General features: G+C 51.5%; 1 protein-coding gene across 1 annotated transcript in view; it reads left to right on the top strand.

Moving 5' to 3' along the window:
- Positions 1–943: 943 nt before the first annotated feature.
- ZNF831 (zinc finger protein 831) overlaps positions 944–18582 on the top strand; it is a gene marked incomplete at both ends in the record, with an annotated part of 57662 nt that continues 40023 nt past the window's right edge. The window contains 3 exons of the mRNA XM_081098009.1: positions 944–4531; positions 5567–5694; positions 17659–17810. Of these exons, the coding sequence (XP_080954135.1) occupies positions 944–4531; positions 5567–5694; positions 17659–17810 (3868 nt within the window). The remainder of the gene's footprint in view (positions 4532–5566; positions 5695–17658; positions 17811–18582) is intronic.

Genomic DNA, 18582 nt, shown 5'->3' with positions numbered 1-18582 from the left:
AGGGTTCCAATTTCTTCACATCCTCATCAGCACTTGTTATTTCCAGGTTATTATTATTATTACCATAGCCATACTAGCTAGTGTAGAGTCATATCTCATGGCATTTGTGACTCACATTTTTCTAATGACTCGTGATATTGAGCATCTTTACATGTACTTGGGCCATTTGTGTATCTTTCTTGGAGCAATGTCTATTCAAGTCCTTTGCTCAGTTTTAAATCGAGTTGTTTATTTTGTTGTTGTTGAGTTGTAAGAGTCCTTTATCTTTTCATTTCCTTGATATGTCCCTTTATGCTCAAAAGCTTTTAATTTTGATGAAGTCCAATTTACCTTTTTTTTTTTTATTTTTGAATTGCTCATTCTTTTGGTGTCATATCTAAGAATTCGTTGCAAAACCCAAATTCATGAACATTTACTCCTTTGTTTTCTTCTAAGAGTTTTATAGTTTTAGCTCGTACATTTAGGTCTGTGATACAGTTTGAGTTCATTTTTGTATATGGTGTGAGGTAGAGGTTTAACTTCATTCTTCTGCATGTGACATCCTGTTGTAGTGCCTTTTAAATATGTTATTTAATTGTAAGTTTATGTAATATAACTTTTAATTATGGCCATGTTTAACAACTGGCTTGCAAAATTCCTGAAAACTTAACCATCAGCTCTCACGAGCCAGTGTGAACCGGTCTGAGCTGGCTCCCACATGCCACTGCCTTTGCCACGTAAGCTGCGTGTCAAGTCACCTCCATTCTCTGAGCCTCAGTTTCCCCTTTCCTGATATGGGGATAAGAGTACTTTTCTTGGGGGATTGTTGTCAGGTTTCAGTGGGTGATGAATGCCCGGTGGGCGGCAGGGGAGAGTGTGCATGTGATGAAAGACAGGTGCCCATGGTAAAGTCTGGTTTTGCCTGCAGGTTACCTAGCATCCTGGGCCACACAGACGATGTGGGATGGAGGTGCCAGAACTCAACTGCCCTGCCTCACCTGCCAGGGATCAGCCAGCTCTTGCCCCTGGGACTCCAGCGGCCTTAGGTCAGCAGGCCTCACCACACCTGACTCTGGGCCCCATCATTCTGCCGCCAGAGCAGAGCCTGGCTCCCACTGTGTTCCTGAAGGCACTACCCATCCCACTGTACCACACAGTGCCTCCTGGGGGTCTCCAGCCACGTGCCCCCCTGGTGACGGGCGGTGTGGACGGGGGCAGCGTACCCTTCATCCTCAGCCCCCTGCTGCAGCCTGAAGGCCCTGGCCCTGCCCAGGTCGGGAAGCCAGTGACTCCAACAGTCACTGTGAACATCGTGGGCACTCTCCCTGTCCTGTCACCAGGGCCCACGCTGGGCAGTCCGGGGAAGGCGCGTAAAGCTGGCAAGTACCTGTGCCCACACTGCGGCCGGGACTGCCTGAAACCCAGTGTGCTGGAGAAGCACGTTCGGTCTCACACCGGAGAGAGGCCCTTCCCGTGCGCCACCTGCGGCATCGCCTTCAAGACCCAGAGCAACCTGTACAAGCACAGGCGCACCCAGACCCACCTCAACAACTCCCGGCTGTCTGTGGGGTCCGACGGTGCGGGGGGCAGCCTCCTGGAGGAGGGCGACAAGGCCGCGGAGACCCCCGGAGCAGCCGGCAGGGGGGACAGCGGGAGCGTCGGTGGGGGTGATGGGGCTCGATCAGAGAGACCCCTTTCTCCAGGTGTCCAGGGTTCCGGGCACTGCCCGGTGCCCCCCATGCATCTGCCCCCGATTGCCAAGAACCTAGATCTGCAGGCAGAAGCTCTTTTCTGTCCAGCGTCCACACTGGCTGTCAGAGAGGCCCCTCTGGACGCTACCCACGCAGCTCCCGTTGGGATCCCCTTGGCCAGCTCTCAGCAGGGGCGCAGGCCACCGGGGCAGAAGTCTCCGACAGCGGGCAGGGTGTGCTCCCGGCAGGACACCCAGGCCTCGGAGAGCCGGCTGAGGAAGTGTGAGAGCACCGACTCGGGCTACCTGTCCCGCTCGGACAGCTCGGAGCAGCCGCCGGCCCCAGGCAGCCCCCCACACAGCCTGTCGGATCACAGTGTGGAGTCCGAGAGGGAGGGCGCCCCACGGCCTGGGGGGGCCAGGGCTGAGCCAGGAGGGCAGGAGCCCAGCCTGGAGCGGGAGAAGCGGCAGCTGGAGGAACGCATCGCCCGGCTCATCTCCCACAACCAGGCCGTGGTGGACGATCCCCAGCTGGACCACGTGCGGCCCCGCAAGACGGTCCTGTCCAAGCAGGGCAGCATCGACCTGCCCGTGCCCTACACCTACAAGGACTCCTTCCACTTCGAGATCCGGGCACCGGGGCCGGGACGCAGGAGGCACGGGGCCCTCTGCCCCGCCCGCTCCACCTGCGTGGCCTCTGACAGGGCGCGGCCCCTCCTCTTCCACTCTGTGCCCACTCAGCTCTCCACCACCGTGGAATGCGTGCCCGTCACCAGGAGCCACTCGCTGCCCTTCGTCGAGGGCACCAGGACGTGGCAGGAGCCGCTGGACCCCCAGGACACCCGTCCCGGGAGGCGGGGGCCTCTGAGCCCCAGGTCTGTCCCCGCCCGACCCGGGGAGGTCCCCGGCAGCCACCCCCGGGCCCTGGTCAGACAGGCTGCGGTGGAGGACCTGCCGTGTCCTGCCACTGGAGACGCCGAGGCCCCCGCAGAGGACCCGGATGGAAAGCGAGCTGCAGCCGGGGAGGGGCCGGCGGGCAAGGGCAAGGCGGCCGCGAGGAGGCCCAGCCAGAGGAAGCCCAGGCCGTTCTCCCAGGAGAAGTGGCAGGTGTACGGCTGCGAGACGTTCCAGAGGATCTACCAGAAGAGCGCCGGCCGCCCGCGAGGCAGGAGGCCCAGGGAGGCGGGCGCGGGCTGGGGCGCAGAGCCGGACCTGCCGGTGCTGGAGGAGGCGGTGGGGGGCGAGGGTGCAGCCCCTTCTCAGGACAGGAGGACCCCTGCTTGTGGGGACACTTCTGTGGGGGCCAGGCCAGGGCCTGGGGAAAGTCCACCAGCCGCCGGAAGCTTCTTGGTGACCAAGCCCCCCAAGCAGAGGGAGCCAGTGGCCAGAGCAAGAGGCGGTGAAGGGCCGGGGGCGGGCAGGGCCCCGTCGCCTCCCGCCCTCAGCATCCAGGAACCCTGGTGTCTGGGCAGCACGAGCCTTGTGCTTCCTCCAAATGGGAGGCCGAAGCTGGGGTGTCAGCTGCCCCCCATCCCTGGTCCCCTCAAAGGTGGGGATCTGGAGGCTCCCAGGCTGGTTTTGCCAGACCCCAAGCTGGAAGGAGGCCCCAGGAGTGGCGGGGACACCCAGGGGCCCTGGCAGCAGGCCCCCGCGGTCCCGACACGGCCCAGCGGAAGCTCTGAGGAGCCCCAGCCTGCAGGGGACAAGCTGCCCTCAGAGAGGAAGAAGCTGCGGGTGGAGCAGCTGAGCTGCCCAGAGCAGCTGGGGTCTCTGGGAGTGAGAGACCAGGCCCCTGGGGGCCCAGCGCAGGACAGCTCCCCACCCTCCTTGAACCAGGACAGTGACTCTGGGGACAGGCTGCACACGAGTGCCGACGGCAGGGGGGCCTCCGGTACATCTTTCTCTGCGCCCTCGGTGGCCCTGCGACCGGCGGGGCCCAGGCCCGAGGCGCCTATGTGTGGTCCTGCCGCTGGAGCCCCCGGGGGGACCGCCTCCCAGCCGGCCCAGCCTTCAGACACCACCTTCCCCCCCAAGTACCTGCTCAGGTTACCACAGGGAGAGAGCCCGCAGCCGCAGGCTGGTGCCCCGGAGCGCAGCCAGGGCCCTCTCTGCAGGAGCGGGCTGCCCCAGGACCCGGCCTCCTCTTCTGGGCCAGGGCTGGGGACCCGCCCAGCCCCCCGCCTGGCCCCAGGCAGAGCCGACAACTTCGGGGAGGACTCCAGCTGGCCCAAGCTGTGGGGCAGGAGAAAGGAGGTACCAGGAGAAGAGAAAGGAGATTTGGACACCAGCACCCCCGCAGCCGGCGAGTCTCCGGGCTGGAGTGTTGGGGCCCCCAGGGAGACAGCCTCTGCCCTGCCCACCCCGCCTTGTGACCCCGGGAGGAGTGAGACCCGAGACGCTGGACAGCTCTGTGTGGGCAGCATGTGGGCAAGGCTCAGGCCCTCTGGGAGTGTCCAGGGTCCCTGGACACTCAGCAGGGAAGTGGCGGGGCCTCCAGGGCCCCTGGCGGGGCACCGTCCCTGCTGCCCCTTCGAGCCCAGCTCCGTCCTCCCGGCCCCCCCGCCCTCGGGCTGCCCTGAGCTGGCCTGGAGCAGGACCTCCGAGAGCTCGGGCCTCTGCGGGCCCCAGGGCCCCTTCCCCTTGTTGCGGGCCGAGCCCCAGCTCACCTGGTGCTGCTTGAGGGGCAGCCTGCCTCTGCCCACGGAGCAGAAGGAGAAGGCCACGTCCGCGTACCGGGCACTGCACTGCCCTGGGAGCAGTGCCCCGGCCCAGGCTGCAGATGTCCGGCCGGTGAGCAAGGCAGAGTCGGGACGACGGACTGGGACCAGCGCTGCAGGAGGAGGGGAGACGCAGCCATGGAAGGTAACACAGCTTTGCCCCCGGGCCCCGGGCTGAGGGCACTGCCGAGCAGGTAGGACGTGCCACGATGGAGAAGAAGGGTGACGCAGTCCCCTGGCATCTGCCTCCGTTAGAACGTCTTCCCCGCCTGTCCTCCAGGGAAGTGGCTGCCACACCCGGGGGCGGGGACAGGAGAGAACAAAGGCCCCCAATGCCAAACAAAAGAAAATCATGGACATGTTTCAAAGGAAGGATTAATTGTCCCCAAGACTCTGGGTGAGACAGTTTCCCTAACTAGACATAAATCGAACTCTGAGCTTCCCGGTAACAGAGGCAACCTGTGAAATGAACGCTGCCTAAGAGAGCTCTCTGGGTCATCTAAGATTATCAGCCAGAATCTCTTACTGCGAGATAGACTCCAGGCAAGGGGGAGTGGGGGTGAGTCCCCACCTGGTGACTGAACAGTTAGTTTACGTCCACGGTCCCATTGGGAGGGATCCCACGCCTCTGGATTTCATAATGGGGGGTGTTGTCCCATTCGGGAGGCCTCAGACAGGGCAACAGACGAGGGTGCGGGGACCTCAGTGCTAATGTCACGGTGGGGACAATGACAGGGCCGGCCCAGAGCCCGGCAGGCTGTTCTCCCAGCGGGCAGTGGAGCCAGAGGGAGGGGCCGCGCTTCTTCCCCCTGCGTCTGGCAGGTGATAAAGAAGGCGCTGGGCCCGAGAGAGGGGCCTGCAAGGCCTGGGTTAGCCTTCCTTCTCCGAGAGACAGGAGGTATTGGGCATAGGGGTTCCGGGGGAGGGAGACTGGGGGATGGAGAAGAACCGGCCGTGCCGTCCCCAGGCCTCCAGTGAACACCACACATCCGGGCCTTCCTCTGTGGACGCGCTGGGCAGTCCTCGGTCCCTCCCAGGAACGCTTACACTGTCTGGCTATGCAGCACTTCCGTGCCTTGACTTCCCCAGATAGGTGTCCTGTGTGCAGACACAGCCCTCCGGGACTGTCCCCACCCGAGGGCTTTGAGCAATATGATGCCAACGTGCCTGGTATTTTCAGCTCTCCTGCCCAACAGCCCCAGGGATGACGTCCGGGGACCCGGGGTCTGAGCCGGGCTGGACGAAGGGACCGCCTCGGAGGAGGGCGAAGATGTGCTGGGGGAGCAGCAAGCGGAAAGCGCTGAGGAGGTAGGTGTTTGGCCACCGCCCTTTCCGCAGGTGCCTGTCGTGTTGGTAACTACAGACCGTGGCCTCACTAATTCCCAGGAAAAACGTCCCCTGGGATTCAAAAGGCGCCTCTGCGCTCCAGGGAAAGGGTTCCTGCCAAGAGCCGGGGTCGGGGCTCTCGAGGGGACAGGACCCGGCTGGTCCCCACAGCCCTCTGGCTACGGAGTCTTCAGTGGCACCTTTCCAAGGCCAGGACCCCAGCGACTATTTGAAATAACTGACCTGAACCACACCCATCCAAGTTAAGTCCTCAGGAGAAAGTGTGTTAATTATTACAGCGTTTACTGCTTTTTTAATTATGCAAGCGATGCAGGTCTTTTGCAGAAAAATTAGAATATACAGATGAACAAAGAGAAGACAATAAAACTCCTGGTAATCTCTCCACCAGAGACAGGCAGCGTCAGCATTAGATGCCCTTCCAGACTGTTCTCTACCACGTGCTCACGCATAATACACAGGCAGCACGTGGCGGGGTGTGGGTTTTAATGCCATTCTTTGATTGTCTTGCTCCTTTGCTCATAACCCTTCGTGCTGCCCGTGGCGTGTGAGTTAGAAAGCCAGCTCTTTATCCAGCCCCTGCCCTCTCTAGACCACCCCCCCGCCCCCCCAAGCTTTCAGCCTCCTTTCCTCACAACCTCCTCCTCTCCCACCCGGTGCCTCGGTGCAGTGTCACTGGCCCTCTCCCACTCTCTAATAGGACTCTGACCCCACGTCCCTACGACCCTCCGGCCCCCAGCAGCTCCCCTTCCAGGCATGCTCAGCCTCTGCACCCCATGACTGTCAGTAATCCATCCAAAGCCTAGCTCTGCTTCCAGAGGCAACGTGAACTCCTGACTCGGCCCTGCAGCGGCTCCGCCCTCCGTGGCTGCAGGCACCCCCTTCTGAGGCCCGGGCCCCTGCTCTGAGTGTCTGCCAGGATCGGGCGTCCAGAGTGGCCATCGCTGAGGGCTGTTCTGTACAGGGCACTGCACCATGATGCCCCACTTTTCTCAAGGGGAATCTGAGACACACAGAAGTCAGGTGACCTCCCAGGGGCCTGTATGCCAGACAGCGGCCTCCCCCCCCCCCGCCCCCCCGCAGTGGGCAACAGAGTTGCCTGCAGTTTTCTGGAGTTTCCTGTGATGCTGGGTGGAACTCAGTGGGTCTGGGGGTGGGGGCTGAGGGTCTGCTTTCCTGGCATCCCTGGTGAAGCTGGTTTGCTGACTGGGAGCGTCCTGAGGAGCCATGCTTCTGCCCACACCACATCCTGTCCTTCCCAGCGCCCGCCCTCTCTCTGACCCAATCCCCCTCCGCTTTCTTCTTTTGAAAGATTCGGGTGGTAAATGGGGCTCACCCACTAATCTCACCATCTTACCGTACCCACAATTACTCCTCAAAGTCCTTTTTGCCATGGAAAGTAACACATTGACAGGATCTGGGGATGAACGGCTGGACACCATTCTTCTGCCTGCCACCCTATCCATCCATCTGTCCATCCATCCACCCGCACACACATGACTGTATGTATGCATATAGATAGCGTGTCCCCAAAATGTAAACACTTTGACAGCTGATAGCTCACTTAATTTTCACTTCTTTTCAGGTTTAACTGATTTGAAATAATGGATGAAACCAGACTAAGCTTTGAACAAAGAAAATTTATCGTAAAGTGCCACTAGGCTATTTTTTATGGGAGATACATAAAAGATAAAGTTCACAGCACAAAACTGTCAACACTCAATGAATTGAGGGCATATAAATACCAAACGAAATGATTCCTGATCCCCCTCCATTGCTTCGCGTTATCAGCAGTGCCTGGACCAGAATGGTCATCAGTTCAAAAACATGGAAATGATAAAAAAAAAAAAATCATTTCTGTAAGATTCTTTTAAATCTTGAAAATGAATTGTATGTTTATAAACGCTGACTTTATAATCATTCAAAGTGCATATACATTTTGTAGGGACACCCTGTATGTCTCAACTTATATATCCATCTCTATCATCTATCAACCTGTGTGTTCTCTCCTCAAGAAAGAAGCCTATATTTTTAATTCTCTTTCCCATTTTACTTCAGTTGTCTTAATGTTCTATAGAAAACGAAATACTGTACTCGAGACCCCCCCCCCCCCCCCCCCCGGGGCCTTTGCTCACAGAGAATGATGAGCTTTCTGTATCAGAGTATCTGTTCTCTTTTTTCTTGTTTTGGAAAATAAAACATAAAAAAAATACAGGAAAGCTCAGAAAATATATGACAGACACCTGGGTAATGATCCAGTGTGAACAAATGTTAACATTTTGTTATATTTGCTTCTGAGCCTTTAAAAAATCACATAAACGGTTACTCTATACATTATATGTTGTGAAAAATAAAATAAATAAAACACAGAAGATAATGATGTAGCTTTATGTATTTGGCACTAATTGTTTCAATCCATCTTCTCATACTTGAAAAATTGAGGTATCCACTACTTGCACATAATAATGTTGATTTCTGTCTTTAAAATATGTATATACATATCACGCTATATTTATTGTTCTGCCTGACTTTAAACTCAGTGTTGTGTTTCTGAAGATATAGCTCAAATTCATTCCCTTCATTGCTGTAGAGTGCTCATCTCATGAGTACAACATTTCATTTATTTCCAAAATTTTTGACTTATTTTGCGATGAGCATGAGTATGCATGCCTCCGTAGGCACAGTGCAAGAGGTGGTCTAAGAAATATACTTAAAAGTGGAATTGCTACATGATAAAGTAATCACATTTTCAACTTTACAAGTTATTACCAAGTCCCTCCACAATGGCAGTGCCATTTTCCTCCTCTGGGAGCAAGCGGCAGCCCTCGCCCACTTTCTTACTAAGGTCTGTTATTAGCAGATGTTTAAATGTTTTGCCCATCCAGAATCTGTAGGGTTCTGCACCTATTTTAATTCTGTCTGTATTATTTGCCTGTTATATACATATATTGCAGATAGTTTTTCCAAGTCTGTTATTTGTCTGTGTGAGCTCATTCATTTGTATTTCCCACCTCACTGCAGATGTCCTGAGTCTTCATTCTTTTCACGTAGCAGACCTTCCTTCTGGGGTTGCTTTCTTCTGTCTAAGGCATGTTTTTAAGAATTCCCTTGAGAGGATAAAAACTACATTTACTTTATCAGTCTGAAAGTACATTTATTTCATTGTTTATTTCCAAAACATCCTTATTCTTGAGAAATATTTCTGCTGGGTATGCAGTCCTAGGTTGGCCTTGTCTTTAGCATGCAAAGCTATCCTAAGGCTGTGCCATGTGGTAGGGCAGTCAGCTCTGTCCTCTGAAGGTCTTCCATCTCTGGCTTCATTTCAGATCTCCTTTTAATCTTTGGTGTGCCACACTTTTATTTTGATGTAGAGAAGTATGTGTTACTTTTATTTATTCCATTAGAAATCCATTGGGCTTTTATGATTTATGGATTGATGTCTACCTAGAAAATTCTCAGGCCTCATTGCTCAAACACTGCCCTTGCCCCGTTCTCTCCCCTGTCTTTCCGGAACTCTAAAATAATGTACCGTAGGTGTCCTCAGTCTTCCACGCCTCTTTTTTTTTAATCCTCACCCAAGGGTACCGTTCCATTGGTTTTTAGAGAGTGGAAGAGAGAGGTCAAGACAGAGAGAAATAGCAATATGACAGAAGCACATCAATTGGTTGCCTCCTGTACCTACCCTGACCAGGGTCCAGGCTGGGGAGGAGCCTGCAACCAAGGTCTGTGCCTTTGATCAGAACCGAGCTCAGGACCCTTCGGTCCACAGGCTAATGCTCTAATGCTCTATCCACTGAGCCACACCAACTAGGGCTTCCATTCTTCTTAACCTCTATTTTCAATAACTTTGTCTCTCTGTGCTATCATCTCCATGCTTTGTTCAGAGCTATCATTAAAATTTTACTAATTTTCTTAATCCACTGACTAATTTTTGAAAATTTCTGCTGAAATATATTGAATTTCAATATTATGCATAATTAAAATATGCAATTTAATAAGTTTTGACATGTGTGCACACCTGTGAAACCAATAACACCATCAGGATAATGAATGTGCCCATATCCCCAAAGTTTCCACGTGTCCCTTTGTGATTCCTGCCTCTGGCCCACCTGACACCTGCCCATCCCCAGGTAACCACTGATGTGCCTGCTGTCACTATAGCTTAGTTCACTTCTAGAATCTTATAGAAATAAAGTCGTACAATATGTGCTCTGTTTCTTGAGGGAGGGGCCCTGGCTTTTCAGGTCCATTCATGTTGTTGTGTGTATGAATAATTCATTCCTTTTATTCCCAAATTAGTGGCCCAGTGCACAAAATTCATGCACATTAAAAGGGAATTAATTAGAGGAAATATTTTAATATTTCTATTTGCCGTTTCTCTATAATAGAAGTGTGAGAGATGAAAGGAAATTAGTAAAATGTATATGAAAATAATTATAAATTTATTAATAAACAGTAACAAAAGGATATAAGAACAATAGAGGCATGATATAAAAACAACAAAAACATGATATGAAAACAATAAAAACATGATATAAAAGCAACAAGAACATGATATAAAAACAACAGTGATGCAAACAATGACTGATAAAGTGATTGAACTTATTCTAATATCTCCTGTCTACCACATTAAGAGTGAAAACACTTTCAGAGTGCTTGACTAATTTCCCTCGTGTTAAAGTATTTAGAACTTTAACTTTAACGTCACGTGATCTTAGAACCTGAGAGAAAGCAACATATAACTAACCATGTGCAAAAACAGGTTCAGGTAGAAATATTCCTACTCTGTCTAGAGTTTGTCCTTGTGATTTATTAATAGTCATCACAAATGCTGGCATCACGGGAAGTTGTCGTTGAAACAATGTAAATGGGAGGCCAGTGTCAGATGGGGACAAATCAATTCTTGGAATCAGAACAACCTTTCCCTCTGCAGATCCTGTTAATACTTCATCTTTGATAATGTTAGGTCGTAATCTTTTGATAATAAATCTAGTACCATTACAAAGACCCCATTTACTATTAAGATTTCTCAATAGCATGATGATTGCACCCACTTTCAATTTTAATTTATGAGATGGCATTCCCGAAGAAATACTATTAAGAAATTCAATGGCAAAATTTTCCTTTTTAGTATCATCTGTGGAATCAATGGAATCATCACTCAAATATGTGTGAAAATCTCCATCGAGTATATCCAAAATTTCTTCATTTAATTTTTGAACATGCTCATTTTCTGGACAAAGAATTGCATGTTTAGATATATTTTTAATATTATCTATAGATAATACTATTTCCAAAGGTAGCTTCAATAATAGAGCTGTTACAAATCATTTCACAAGGGATTTCAATAATATCCATTCCTAAATGAAAACTACTATCAAGTTTGCCATCTCCAAGTTTTACTAACCATCCACTATAAGCAGAATCCTCTGATCTCATATTTGTTGTAAGAGACAACTTTCTGAAACATCCCCAAACATTACAGTACTTTAAACTTGTTTGTACTATGGCCGATCACATAGCATGCGGTACAATATTGAGACATCGTCAAAAATCCCCTCCAAGAAGGAGAACTTTCCCACCAAATACAACATTCAAATTCACAGTTTCTCTTAGTAATCTGTCTATGGCATTTATAGCATGACTGGATGCCATGGTGCATTCATCAATAATGAGAAGTTGGGCCTTTTTAATACTTTTAGCAACTTCACTGTTTATATTGAGTCTAGAAATTGAAGTTTCATTTAATGGAATTGGTAATTTATATTGAGAATGAAAGGTTCTTCCATCGAGAAATAAATTTGCAGCAATTCCTGTAGACGCTGTTGGTAAAACAGTACCACCACAACATCTAATACAATGTATTAAAACTTTTTAAAGATATGCCTCCACACCCTGAGGGCCGTTTCCTGCCTCAAACCTCGCCCTCGTGGGGAAACAGCTCAGGGAGGGTGCAACCATTGCCAAGTCAACCCCTGCAGGACTGACTTCCTTCCAGTTGGTTGAGCCTCGGTCGTGATGGGTGTTACACCCAGGGTTTTTATATAAATAGACAGGGTAGATATGTCAGAATTTAGTTATATATTCACTTGTTGGTAGACATTTGGTTTGTTTCAGTTTGGGGCTGTTAAAATAGAATGACTATTCTTCTAGATATCTTTGTGTGGGTTATGCTCCCAGTTCCCTTGGGTACATACCTAGAAGTAGAATGGATGGAACATATGGTAGATGCATAATTGATTATTTAAGAAGCTGCCAAACTATTTTCCAAGGTGATTGCATCGTTTTCATTCCTACCAGCAGTGTGGGGAGTGCCAGCTTCTCCCCATCCTTACCAACACTCAGTGTGGCCACTCTTTTCGTCTTTACTCGTATTTTCAATCTTTTCAAAAAACACTAGTTTTTTGCTAGTTTATGCCTGACAGCGCCCACATAGGACGTCTCGGCCTATCTGACTGTTTCCTGTGCTAGCTCGCACTAATGGCTCCTGGCTTCCTGGTTTGCTCTCAGAGTTTTGGCGGTGAGCTGAGATTTTTGGAACTTTGAGACTTGGCTTGGAGGTGGGTGTCTTCAGTGGTGACACGCTTCACCTCTGCCGAGTGCCTCTGGTCACTTACTTTAAAGAAAAATCTTTGTTTTAGGTTCCTTCATGCATTCCTGGGCAGTGAATGCAAATTGCAAGCCCGTGAGAAGACTGTCTTCTTGTTATGAAATCAACGGGAGAGACTTTTGCCGCCCCCCCCCCCCCGCCCCAGTTCTGTGAGAAGGTTGGAGTTTTTATGTCCCCAGAGCAGGTGGTGTGGGTCGGGTGTGTTATTTCTGATTCGCCCACATGTTGAGGGTATGACCCTCTGAGGTTTCTGCCTTGTGTAGGAAGGAATGGACTCTGACCTGGGAGAGAGTCTGGGTTTCAATCCTGCACCCTTCACCCCAGCAGACCCAGCCAATGCAGGACCAAACGCACCTCAAGCGCCCTCAGAGGGACAAAGCTCTCCTACCTTTCCAGGGTTCTGTTTCCTCTGGGTCTTTGACTTTTAAGTGTATCTTACCTTCTGATCAGAACACCAATACACTTCATTGTGTTCAGCATGTTTCTGTTTAACGCATCTGAGTCGTGCTCAGTGCGAGGGTGGGTGTGGCCGCCGTCAATCGGGGAGCTGCTGTGGGAAACGGTTCTTATTTTCTAACCTTGTTTACGATTCTCTTGTCATCAAGAAGCGGTAATTTTGCTGTAGGCAAGTGGAGCTACGTTTTCCTTTATAACGATAACTTTTTGGTCTTGTCTGAGACATCTTCTCTTACTCTCAATCATAAATACGAAAATGCATTCTCTCTATGTAATGTAAGAAAAACTTACTTTGGTCCATATAAAAAACTATGCAGGGGTCAAATTGGGCTCTTGACCAGTTTTTGTATGCCTTTGTGAGTGAGGCATGGCTTCCACATTTTTTGAAAGGATACATATAAAACTACACACACACTCATGTGTACATGAAGAATATATGTCAGAGACTGTGTGTCACCTGCAAAGCCTAAAATATTTATTACATTCATTATCTGGACCTTTATACAAAAAGCCTGAAGACTCCTGGATTCATCACTTTTTTCTCACTTATTTGCTATATTTTAACTCCCGATTTGTACCTGGAGTTTTTTTTTTTTTGGGGGGGGGGCGGCGGGCTCCATTCCGTCTCATCCATCTCTTTGTTGTCAACTCCAAATACCACACTTATGAAAATGGCTGTTTCCATCATGAAAGTACATGAGCCGAAGGACGGGAGTAGAGCGCAGGCTCCATCCTGCGAGTGGAACTGAGGAAGCGGGGAGGTTCAGGCTCCACGCCTCCTCGCCCAATGCTAACTAGAGGCACAGAAATGCGGAGAGCTCACGAATGCACCGCCCTGGGCCGGAGAAGCGCTGGACCGTGGAATGGGATTTCATTGATTAATCTGTAACCGTGGGCCGTGCCCTATGGAGCATGAAACACCTGAGCCTTGATCTGGGAAGCTCCCGGCAAAGGGAACAATGAATGGTGACGTCCCAGGAGCACGGAGGTGATGGGAGGTGATGGCGGAGGAGGCTCTCCCTGAACCCTGAAACATGCCCTCATCCCTGAAGAGGAGAGCAGAGGAGAGAACCCTGGGTGCCGTGCACACCATTCCCCTAATTGCTGGTGTCTGCGTTACAGCATGAGGCCTGGGGGGGGGGGGGGACGGGGGGGGGGTCTGCTCACTTGGCCATGATGCACTTTCTTGTTTGACGGGGTGGCCCTCTCAGTAACCGGAGCCCCGTTCCGAAGTGAGATGGAGACACACACCTGGAGTTGTGACGGCCACTAGTACAGGCACCGGAAGCTTTCACCACAGTCCCGGCCCTACTTAGTGGGAGCCGAGCGCCCGCCGGCCATCCACTCCACTTCTCTTTGCCTCGTTATTCCCTGTGGGGTCAAGAGAGGAGAGTGAGAGGGATCCTGCGAACATATTCTTTCCCCGGAGGAGCAGGTGAGAAGCAGGGGTGTACGCCTGCACACCTCTCCTTGGAGGAGGGCAGGGCGGGCTTGAGGAGGCAGGATGGCCAGTGGCTTTCAGCCAGCGTCAAGGTACATGCCAAGCCTCGGCCTGCTCCTTCTGTGAGCTCCCACTGGACTCCGGTGAACATGGTGCTCCCTGAGCTCTTGGCCTTGGCCAGCGAGCCGTCGGGGTCCCTGCTGAAGCTGCTGTGGGGAAGAAGGCGTTTTTCCTGAATGTTCTCCCATGAGGTCTATAAACAGCGGCTCCTTGCTGGTCTTACATCAGAGTCCGTGACACAGGCTCTTCTTGGAAGACCTCCAGAGAGGGACAAAGACAGTGGAAGCTGTGGCGAGCGGAGGAGTCACCTTTAAAACCTGGACCTTACATGGCAGCTTATGTGTTTTTGTTGTTTTTAAGTAAACCACCATCAGGCCAGCTAAAAATAGCAAATTAGACACAAATACAGAAATCGAGATGGATCTCAGAAGCACGGCCTTGAGTGAAAACAAAGTGAGAAAAAGAAGTCTCTGGCCCAGCGTCCCGCACAAGCGCCGCGCACATTTAGAGGCCTGTGCGCCTACTGAAGGTGCTTGTCCGACACCCCCGGGTGGGGATCAGGAGGGAAGAGGGGAAACACTGCATGGTGTCTGCGGTTGGGCTCCCTAGAAGCAGAGCCTGAGAGGGCATTCTTGTTCGAATGGTTGGTTGATGGAGGGAGGGCTCTCGGAGGCTGGTGAGTGCGAGCAGCAGACCAGGGCAAGGGGAGGATGTGCTGCTGGGTGTGCAGTCCTGCCTGACGCATGGGGAGCTCTGGAGTGGGAAATGTACAGTAGAGACTGCCCTGCTGGAAGCCGGGACTGAGCGGCAGCCTTTCCTGGGGGTGTGTGCAAACTCCCTCCGGCCTCCCCAGGCAAGACTGCACCCATCTGCCAAGGGCAATTCCCTAGGGAGGGAGGGAGCGAGTCACTAGTAGCCAGCACTCCAGCAGCCGGGCCTGGGTGTGCAGCCTGGTGGAGGCGAGGCTGTAAGAGGCTGTGTGGCTGGCGATGGCCAGCTTGCAGCCCCTGCCTCACCCTGGCTGCTCTTCCCAAGGCCATGCTGCTCCAGGAGGGGCTGCACGAGAAGGTTCTGGGAGAAGCCAGGAGAGAAGGAGACAGACCCTGCGCATGACTAAGCAAAAGAGTGCCTTGGAGACAATGCCAAGACCTACTTGGGCTCCCCCTAAGGGCAAAGGGTCCAAATTCCACCCTCACAAAATCTGAGTTCAGCGCTGGCCTCTTCCAGCAGAGCAGGCTTCTAGCTATTTCACTGAGTGGAGTGCCTCGATCCTACATTTTCCAACAGCAAAACCTCCCTGCAGCTCAAGCTGTGCATTCTTAACACCTGCAAGCGCCTGGCAGCCACCCACTGATGTGGGGGCAGAGGTGACGGCAGCATGAAGAATTCTCCGTGTGACCCCGCACCTTCCTTCCTTCCTTTGTCTCTGCACTTTGAGATCACTCCAGGCCCCCCCACCAGCAGGAGCCCCCACTGGTGCAGGCTTTGTGATGATGGAAACTGCAGCCCTGTTGCTTCCCACCTGGCTCAGATAGCAGTTTCAGGAACCTGTGGTCGTGACAAGCAGGGACCCCTAGGAGTGATGGCTCCTGCCCAAGGCCAGGAAGGCAACTGTGCCCCATAAGTGGCACGTCTCCTAAACCCAGACGCCAGAAACGATGAACAGAAAGTCCCTTTCTCATTGTTGCTGCAGTCAAATCAGTGCCCGAGGACACTGCATTCTGCAGACCTGATTTAAAATTCTGCCAGTGCCCTGGCACTCATGGGACTGCGGCTGGATGCCGGCAGAGGCTCAGACAAATGAGAAAGCAAAATGGCCGAGCAGGTTGCCTAGCCTTCCCTTCCCTCACCCCCAAGCCAGGTGGTTCTGAGGAGTGTTGTGGGAGTAGGATTCTTGTGATCTGAGGATTTATAATGGAACGAGTCCTTGTGGCTCAACCAGGCAGCTAGAAGTTGGGTAGAGACCCTTTTAATGAGCTCACCACTGATGGGGACCTTTGCAAAGTGGTCTGGAGCCCTGGATCAAGTGGCCACTTGGTCTGTGAGTCTCAAGGTACCTGGCAGCTGCTCTGCATCTCAGTTCTTCCCCCTGCAACACGGGGGCGCTAGACTAACTTGCTGGTCTGCTTTTACTTGCACGTTCCTATTAGTAACAAGTTGTGAGCCTGTACCCTAATAAATGCGTAACTGTTCATTTACAAATGCTACATATGTGGCCGGGCAAAAATCACCACTGGTCAAAATTACCCTTAAAATTGTTTAGTCAGGCACCGTGCTGAAGTCATACTGTTTGTTCAGTTAGCTCTTGCTCTCTAACAGCCCAAAACAGAGGATTAAAATGATGCCATTTATTTAGCTTGAAATTCTATGGGGAGGTGTTTCAGGCTGGGCTCAGCTGAGTGGTTTTTCTGATCTTGGCTGGGCTTGCATATGTGTCTGTGGGCAGCAGCCGGGTCTGCCAGGGACTGGATGGGCAGGAGGGACAGCCCCTGTGAAGGCCTGTCTTGGCTCCATGGGTTTCTCATCCTCCAGGCGGCTAGCTCGGGCGCATTCTCCCAGCACAGGCAGAGCAGAACATGTGTTATGCACATTACAAAGGACGTGCAACAATAGACATAAGAATGTCTAAGTCAGTGGTTCTCAGCCTTCCTAATGCTGTGACCCTTTAATACAGTTCCTCATGTTGTGGTGACCTCCAATTTCATTGTTACAAATTGAACATAATTAAAGCATAAAAACAATATGTAATTATATATTTGTTTTCCGATGGTCTTAGGCCACCCCTGTGAAAGGGTCATTCGACCCCCAAAGGGGTCGCGACCCACAGGTTGAGAACCGCTGTTTTAGACTCACACCGTCCAGTATGGTAGCCATGAGCCACGTGTGGCTATATAAATTCATTCAAATGAAAAAAAATGTAAAACTCAGTGTCTCAGACACTCACTATATTTCAAACACTCAGCAGTTTCGTAGTTAGTGGCTCCTACTGCCTGGGTCAATGCAGATTACAGAACATTTCCATCATTGCAGAAATTCCTACTTGACAGCCATTTTTATTAAATATTCAAGACTATTTGTCCCAGTCTTTAATTACAGCACATGTTATGTGCCATACAGCACGGAGGACATTTCATAGACACTGTCTCATTTAGTCCCTGAAACAACCTCATGAACATGGAGTAAAAACGAGGTGAGGAGGGAGGAGGCGTTTCTAAGAGCTGACAAGCAGAGGTCAGCCCTCTGTTCTCCCAGGGACTTGGGTTTTATTGTCTGAGCATCACTGTTTGGGATGTTGTGTGTATGAGCTTCTGGACACATGCTCCCAAGGCTGGTCACTGCACGTGTGCTTCTCTGTCCACAGGTACAGAGGGAGTTTCTTGCAGGGTCGAGTTCGACTCAGAGCGAGTAGACTACGCAAGCCACTCTGGGTGCTGAGAAGAGACTGCCACCCTCCCCCACTCGAGGGGCTGGACCCACGCAGGACCCTAGGGCAGGCTTCTTCCGAAATGGCAGGTAATGCTCTCCTTGGAGGTGAATCATGTTGGGCGTGAAAAGGCACCAGGCTGCTGGGGATGCAGGGTGAGCAGGAGACAGCCACCCTTGCCCTCAGGAGCCCAAAGTCCAGGGGGGTACAGGTGGTGTCACAAAGGTGTGACATCTGTGGGACAGTCAACATGACCCTAAACTAGTGGACAGGATGCCAGTGAGAATCCCCAGTGAGATTGATTGAGAATCCAATATTGAGAAGTTGACAGACACCCTTGAGCACTGGGCACGTGTACTGGACACAGGTGTCCTGCAGGACCTAGGAAAAGGGAGTCAGAACTCTTGGTGTGTCTACCTTCCCACGTTTTTAAAAAAGTTGACTTGGTTCTTTCCACCGGACCATTGTGAGGCTGAAATAGGTCAGCGGATGGGCCTGCCTGTCCACGTGAAATAGAAGAGTAAGTAGTTATTATGTGTTAAGAGCTGCAGGGAACACTGCTTACATGTGAAGCGGTAAGAGGTCCACTCTTCATGCTCGGAAATAAATAAAGGATGAACTAATGGAGACTGCTTCCTGGAACATGGGCTATTTTAAGTTGCACTCACTGGGCAACCAGCACAAATTACTTAACTTCTCTGGACCTCAATTTTCCCTCCCTTTCTCCCCTCTCCCCAGCAGTAATGAGCCCCATCTTAGCCTTGCTTGCTGGGTATTGACTGGGAAAATGAAGACCATCTGTGAAAAGGCTGCAGGGTCCTGTCTGGCCAGCAGTGACTGAATTACCATCCTTTTGTGGCT

This window comes from Myotis nattereri (assembly GCF_964212035.1).
Source record: "Myotis nattereri genome assembly, chromosome: 8".
NCBI classification, from domain to species: Eukaryota; Metazoa; Chordata; class Mammalia; order Chiroptera; family Vespertilionidae; genus Myotis; species Myotis nattereri.
The sequence above is the reverse complement of the archived record's forward strand: the minus strand, read 5'-3'. Positions and strand labels throughout refer to the sequence as shown.